The sequence below is a fragment of the Apiospora aurea genome, assembly GCF_038362705.1.
Source record: "Apiospora aurea strain CBS 24483 chromosome Unknown utg000008l_segment0_segment0, whole genome shotgun sequence".
In the NCBI taxonomy this organism is placed as follows: domain Eukaryota; kingdom Fungi; phylum Ascomycota; class Sordariomycetes; order Amphisphaeriales; family Apiosporaceae; genus Apiospora; species Apiospora aurea.
The window spans coordinates 2,889,644-2,897,145 of NW_027117395.1; the positions used below are offsets into that span (position 1 = coordinate 2,889,644).

The 7,502-nt window shown below is 48.5% G+C and overlaps 3 protein-coding genes across 3 annotated transcripts; 2 read left to right on the forward strand and 1 right to left on the reverse strand.

Annotated features, from left to right (window-relative positions):
* Positions 1–308: 308 nt before the first annotated feature.
* On the forward strand, positions 309–1,826 carry PG986_012362 (uncharacterized protein; the record flags this gene model as incomplete). The annotated part of the gene is made up of 6 exons (XM_066848584.1): positions 309–497; positions 569–725; positions 829–971; positions 1,049–1,088; positions 1,161–1,435; positions 1,506–1,826. The coding sequence occupies 6 exons, from the start codon at positions 309–311 to the stop codon at positions 1,824–1,826; spliced, it is 1,125 nt and encodes a 374-aa protein (XP_066695280.1).
* A 44-nt stretch (positions 1,827–1,870) lies between these two features.
* On the reverse strand, positions 1,871–3,265 carry PG986_012363 (uncharacterized protein; the record flags this gene model as incomplete). Its single annotated transcript, XM_066848585.1, has 1 exon — positions 1,871–3,265. The coding sequence occupies one exon, from the start codon at positions 3,263–3,265 to the stop codon at positions 1,871–1,873; it is 1,395 nt and encodes a 464-aa protein (XP_066695281.1).
* Positions 3,266–3,624: 359 nt separating this feature from the next.
* On the forward strand, positions 3,625–4,668 carry PG986_012364 (phosphotransferase enzyme family protein; the record flags this gene model as incomplete). Its single annotated transcript, XM_066848586.1, has 3 exons — positions 3,625–3,767; positions 3,840–4,066; positions 4,265–4,668. The coding sequence occupies 3 exons, from the start codon at positions 3,625–3,627 to the stop codon at positions 4,666–4,668; spliced, it is 774 nt and encodes a 257-aa protein (XP_066695282.1).
* Between the last annotated feature and the right edge of the window lie 2,834 nt (positions 4,669–7,502).

Here is a 7,502-nt window from a genome sequence, read left to right on the forward strand (position 1 = left end):
CCCTAGCCGCCCGGGGTCAACGAGCCCGCCTCCGCAGATACATGGTGGTAGCACAGCGCGGGGTCCCGTTTCTGGGGGTGGGGATACGCGATACACCCTCGGCAGTGAGTCCAGCTTGACATCCGGGGTTGGCTGCCCACTGTGCATATAAAGAGAAGATGAAACGAAAGCTAGGTGGATGCACGGATAACCGTGTTGTCTCCCATCTCGTCCCATACCCGTCCCATCCGTCCTATTCATCACCATCTGCATCTGCATCCGTGTCTGTATCCGTATCTGTATCTGATTAGTTCAACCCGTCCAGCGACATGGCATCTACCGACGACAGCAACGTGCCCAAGACGCACAAGGCCTGCGTTTACAGCAAGCCGGGGTCATGCTCCATCGCCATCCGCGAAGTGGAAACGCCCGACCCTGGACCAGGCGAGGTGCTGGTGCAGCTCACACACTCGGGCGTCTGCCATTCTGACTATGGCGTCATGATGAACACGGCAAGTGTCCGATTGACGAGTAACTACGAGTGACTACCTAGCTACCTGCTAACACCGCACGCCTCTGGGGTCGACAGTGGGCGCATCTCCCGTTTCCTACCCAGGAAGGCCAGGTGGGTGGCCACGAGGGCGTGGGATTCGTGGCCAAGGTCGGGGACGGTGCCGGAAGTGCCGGGGTCAAAGTGGGCGACCGGGTAGGCATCAAGTGGGTGTCGTCCGCTTGCCTGGCTTGCCGTAAGTCTCCCGACAGTCTTTCCGAGTGTCTGCAGAACCGGCTGTAACATAGTCCACTGCAGCCCCCTGCCTCGAGGGCATGGATGGCGTATGCTTCAACCAGGTAGGCACTGGCTGGCCCTTCTCCTCAGCCCCTGCGCAAGGGGCGGCAAAGAAGAACGGCCGCTGACACAAATCGATCCACCAGAAAATCAGCGGATACTACACGCCTGGCACATTTCAGCAATACGTGATTGGACCCGCCAAGTAAGCTCCCGTTCCGGATGCAAAGGCGTACAGTACTCACTCACACTGCCTGCAGCTACGTAACACCCGTCCCGGAGTCGCTTCCTGGTGAACTGGCCGCTCCGATGCTCTGTGCAGGTTCGACACAGCCCTCCCTACGCTCCGGTCCCAGAGCGGGTTTGCAAAACGTGTCCAGCTGACCATGTCCAGGCGTTACAACCTACGCGGCTCTGAGAAAGTCCGGGGCCAGTAGTGGGCACTGGGTCGTCATCGCGGGCGCCGGCGGAGGACTCGGCACCGTCGCCGTGAGCCTCGGAGCCAAGGCCATGGGATATCGTGTGATTGGCGTTGACGCACCAAGCAAAAAGGACGTCGTGCTCGATTCCGGGGCCCAGCACTTCATCGACGTCACGGCCCACGATGACGACAGCATCGCTGCCGAGGTCAAGAAGCTCACTGGCCACGGAGCCAAGGCGGTGATAGTGGTAAGTGCACGCCCAGCGACACAGGGGAGAATGACCATGACTAGCCGGGTGCTGACTGTTGGCACGCTAGTGTACTGGGAGCAACAAGGCGTACGGGCAAGCCCTGGGGATGCTGGGCTTCGGAGGCACCGTGGTTTGTGTGGGCATGCCCGAAGGCGACCCCGAACCCATCGCCCGCTCCTATCCTGCGGCCATGGTGGCCAAGCAGGCGTCCATCGTGGCCAGTGCTGTGGGTAACCGTCGCGAAACGGCCGAAGTGCTAGATTTCGCCACGAGGGGACTGGTCAAGTTCCCGGTCAAGACGGTGGGCATGGGCGAGCTGCAGTCCGTCTTCGAAAGCATGGGCAAGGGGGAGATCATCGGTCGCGTTGTCTTGGATCTTTCCGGATAGATGGATAGTTCGATAGATAGATCGATAGATAGATATACGCTGTGCTACAGTTTCGCCTGCTGGCCGTTTCCTTCATCCCTTGTCTCCTCCAGCCCTGTGCTCTTGTAGCCGAACAGATAGCCAGCAACCCTTTTCATCTGCACCTCTTCGCTCCCCTCGGTGATGCGGTACCGTCTGAAGTGCCGCCAGATGTGCTCAAATGGCTGGTGTCTGCTGTACCCGTTGCCGCCGTGCACCTGGATCGCATTGTCCGCTCCCTGCGTGGCCAGCCTGTTGGCGTAGTAGTTGCACATACTGATCTTGTGTCCGAGCTGCTTCTCTATGGCGACCCATGGCGGCGGCTGCCCGAAGCTGCCGGAGCTGCCGGCGCTGCCTCCGAGCTTGTGTTGCAGTGCGTCCATTTCTGTGGCGGTCCGCAGGATCAGGAGCCGCAGCATCTCGGCCTGCGTCGACAGCTCCACGAGGGGCCACTGGATGGCTTGGTTCGACGACAGCGGCTTACCAAACACGATGCGCTCTCGGGCGTATGCTACGGAGCGATCGATGCAGGACTTGGCCGCGCCGCACGAGCTCGCAGCCTGCCTGATGCGGTTCTCGTGGGTAAAGGTCTGCGCTATCGCCAACCCGTCATCCATCGGTCCCAGTCTCGCCGAGGCAGGCACCTGCACATCCTTCAAGATGACTGTGGCATGGTCCGTTGGCATATTGAGGGTGTACTCAAAGGACTGGACCGTGATCCCGGGCGTGTCTCGGGGAAGGACAAAGGCTGTGATGCCGGCCGGGCTCCCGGCCTTGCCCGAAGTGCGCGCGAATATCAGCATGTGTGTTGCCGAGTGCGCCCCCGTCTGCCACTTCTTGTTTCCAGTGATGCTGTAGCCGGACGTTCCATCGGAGAGGGTGCAGGGCGTGGCGCTGGTATCCATGTGGGTTGCATCGCTTCCGTGGCGTATCTCGGTCAAGCCAAAGGTCATACGGAACCCGCCCCGCAGACGCAGCGGGATGAAGTCGGCTCTCTGCTGGTCGCTGCCCCAGTGGTAGAGCATCAGGACGTCTGGGAAGTTGCCCACCACGCTGTGCTCGTTCTGCAGGTCGTTGGCCAGGCTGAGGCCGCCGCCGTAAAGGGGGTGGGAGGCCATATGATACCTCACAGCGCACATCCACAGGTTGGTTTGTGCGTGTTCCTGCCCTCCATAGCGCCTGGGCAACGGAAACCGATAGAACCCGGCCCGGTCGGCGATGGCACGGGCTTGGCCAAGCAGGTGCTCCCATTCCTGTGTCGGGAGCCCGCCGTTGTCCCATTGCGTCCGCGACGGCTCGCGGCGATGGTCGAAGAAGCGCTCGTTGTCGTTGCTGATTTGAAGTGGGATGATCTCTTTGTAGATGAAGCTGTCCAGCTTTTGGATGTATGCTTGAAGGTCTGCCGGAAGGTCAAAATTCATGGTGGCGGAATGTGAGGGTGGAGGGAAAGGGAACATGGCCGTGATTCCCACGGCGCAGCATATCTGCGATACAGGGATCACTAGAAAATAGAAAGGTGAAAATACCAGTCCTACCAATGCCAGGGGCCAGGCCGCGGTACATCTCCGCATCATGGCCACCACCGGCAGCGACAACCACAACCCCGCACCGGTTCAAGCCACTCAGGCATCCCGTACCTCGGCACGGCTGCTTGGGTACGGACGACTCAGGCAAGCTCCCTTTATGTTTCTCCCAGTGTTGCCTGTCCGTACAAACTCCATACAAAAGAACAAGAAGAAGAAGAAAAAGGTAGCAAGCGCCGACGCATTTGGACAGCGCAATGGCCGGCTTAGTCAGGCACCCCATTGACGTCCACTCGCTGGAGATCTATCTCGCCCGTCAGCTTCCTCAGGCTGGCTTGCCCTTGGAGGTCAAACAATTCGGGTTTGGCCAGTCGAATCCCACATATCAGCTCACGTCCGTGTAAGACCCCGGTTCCCCCCCTTTTCCCCTCCCAACGCCCACGGTTGGCTCATCCCAAGCTTCATTGGCCAGGTCGACAAAGAGACGCTATGTTTTGCGCAAGAAACCCGCCGGCAAGCTGCTCTCCAAGGCTGCCCATAAGGTTGAGCGAGAGTACCGGGTCATCCGTGCTCTGGAGACGACAGACGTACCGGTCCCCAAGGTTTACTGCCTGTGCCAAGAAGAATCCGTCATTGGCACCCCGTTTTACATAATGGAGTTCCTGGATGGTCGTGTCTTTGAAGATGCCGCGATTCCAAGTGAGACAGAAACCCGCCCCCTTCGCCCCTCGAGAATGCCGTCGGTGTTGACCCGGCCTCTGATTAGATGTGCCTGCCCCCGAGCGGACCCGGCTATGGCAAGCAGCTACTGAGACCCTTGCGAAGCTACACAGGCTGGATCACGCCAAGCTCGGCCTACACGGCTTTGGGGAGTCTGGTGGCTTCTATAATAGGCAGTTGGCATCCTGGACTGGGAGATGAGCACGGTGGGACATGCCCTATCCGGCCTGGCCGGGCTCCTGCTGCCGTATTACACTGCCCGGCTGCAGAGCAGGTACTTCCGTACCGACGCCTTCCTCTCCACTCCTGGCCTGCCTAGCCCCCAGATGGTGATGCAGTGGTATTGGGGAGTCGCGGGCTGGGACCTGCAGCCCGACATGGAGTGGGCCGTGGCCTTCGCCGCCTTTCGATCAGCGGCCATCTGCCAAGGCATCGCCGCCAGAGTGGCCACCAGGCAGGCCAGCAGCCCACAGGCCAGGAACTATGCTGAAGCCTTTCGGCCATTTGCAGATTTTGCCTGGGCCATGATACAGCGCCAGGAGCGCGGTCAAAAAATAGGTGAATCAGGGGCAAAGCTATAGCCGAGCCTCCGCACTCGACATCGAGACAATGGGTATGCCTTTTCGGGGTCTAAACTGCCGCCCACGTGGAGTATAAACCCCGAATCTACAACGTACTATCACTACAAACTCTTTGCCTATACTCCTCCTTATCCGTGCCACACAAAAGACTCCTTTTGTGCTAAAAGCAGGCCGTATTGGGGTTTGGTGCAACGTAAATATGTGCCCTGTTATACTGCACAACGGCCCTAGATAGGTCAAACTTCGTGACGTGGTGCGTATCGGGGCCAGTCACGCGTGCAAAGTACGTATGAAAATAGAACACCGCGGTTGGTGCAGGATGTTGAGGTTTTAACCTGTGCCCTCCAACCTATCGCTGTACATCCATCATCTCCAGCCGACAACATCTCATCCCATCCAGACCACAGCAGCAGGCACACATGCCGGGCATCACTGGAGAGATGTTCATGGTACCAGACAGACAACGCCTTTAATCTCCGAGGGGTGGCCAAGCTATATCCACGTTAGTTAGGTTAAGGCATATAGCCATTGCGCTACATACCAGATGTGGGTTTATACCCATGTAGTTAGAGTCACGTCTGGGACTTTAGTTGCATCTCTATACTTACGAACTCCGAGTCAGCCAGCCGTTAAGTTATCCTCGACTAGCTTACAGTACGAATGCGGTGGGTTATATTTGATACCCACTCGGGTAGCCTAGTTATTATAGGGGATCACCCCTCCCCCCTCCCCCTTTAAATTAATATAGGATACTTTTTTTATTATAATAAAATTAATTATATTATTAATATATTAATATACTATTTATAATATTTATTAAAAAACTTTATATTTTATAATATTATTATATAAAAATAATTAAAATAATTATATTAATTTAAATAAATAATAGAAATAATAGAAGTAATATAAACAATATAAATAATAATTATCAATTTAATAAATTTTAAGACTTATATTATAAATATAATTAATATAAGTGGTAAAAAATAAATAAAAAGTTATGTAAATTAATATTAACTTTATATTAATATAAATAAGTATTAAATAATAAATAAATTTTTATTAATAATAAATAATAAGTATTAACGTTGTTTACTATTAAGTTAATTATATTACTTCGTTAATTACTAGTTTAATTAATACTTATTATTAAACTTTAATACGTTTTATTTTTATAATTATAATATAGTCACGCGATTAGGTTTTAATAAGACGGGGCTGTAAATAAATCTTGAAATAAATGGAATTTACGATAGAGAGGGAAAAAAGAGAAAATCGAGCTAGGGCCGATACGATAAGTCGGTTTTAGTAATAAGGTAATAAGGTTAATATAGGGTCTCTATATTAATTAGCGTATAAGTTAACGCATTATATTATTACCCCCCTTTTCGTAAAAAAGCGGCGCTTTAACGGCTTTAAAAGGGATTTAAACGAAAGTACTTTTTAATTAAAATAGGGATAGCCTTAAGTTCTTACTTAACTATTTAACTATAAAGCTTTTTTTATAACGTCGCGGTTAAGTTTTTTTATAATTTATCGCGAAAAAATCCGCTAATTAGTTTTTTTATACCGAAATAATTTTGTTTTCCTTTTTTTCTTAAAAACTTTTTACGATAATTTATTTAGTTTTTCGTTTTATTAATCGGCGGGCTTTTTCGATATTAATAACTCGTTATTTAAATAATTTTCGTTAAAACGGTTTTTTCGGCCGCGAGTTTTTATTACGTTAATCGAATCGAAAAGCCGGCTTTATCGGGATTTCGACGATAAAAATCCTTTAATTTATTCGGTACGTTTTTAAAATCGAAAGCCGAATATTAAATATTATTATTTTTTTAATTAACCTAATTTGTTTTATATTATAATTTATAGTAATAAGTTCGGGATACTTTAATTTTAAATACTTTATATTCCGAGCTTTCAGGTTCGTTAAGGTTTACGATTTCGTTAATCGAACGTTTTAAACGAGAGTTATCGAGGATATTTATTACCGAGTAACGATTATTTACCCGGGAATAAATAAAACTAAGAAACTAGTTTTTTAAGGTTATTAATAGTTAAGATTAGCGAACGATTACGACGTATTCGTTATTAATTATATATATAAGTTACTTAAAGTTTTATGTATAAAAATATTAAAAAGCTTTAATTATTTTTAATATTTCATTAATCGTAGTAAAATATAATAATAAATTCTAAAACTATAAACTTTCCGAATGAAAAAACGGCTACGATATAATAATAACCGTTATTAACCGTTTGACGAAACGTAATTAAATTTCCTTTTATAATAAAAACGTAAACGCGAAGAAAGCCGCTTAGTTTTACTATTAAAAGCCGTTCCGAGTATTCGGATTATTACGAACCGTAGTTAATAATAAAAATATTTAGTTTACGGCTTTTTTTATAAATAGAATTTATTAAATATTAGGTATTAAATAAACGTTCGTTTTTACGATAAATTACGATATAACCGGTTAAATAAAAATTATAAATAAGTATATAAATTAACGGTTACGATTATTTTTAATTTATTATTAAAATAATTAAGTTAATATATTACCCGTTTTAAATTACGTTTAAATTATTATCCCGTATAAGTTTTTTAAAGGGGTATCCCTTTTCGAAGTAGAACGGGGTTTTAAACTTTAAAGTTATTTCGATTAAGAAAAAGAATTTAAAACTTAAAAAGATTTCCTTTTAACGAAACACTAAGTCGATTTTAAGCTTAATAAAACGCATAAACTATTAAAAAGTACGTTAAAACCGCGCGGCAGGTAATTTTAGCCTATTTGGAAAAAATAAAGGAATAAGCGAATAAATATCGAAAA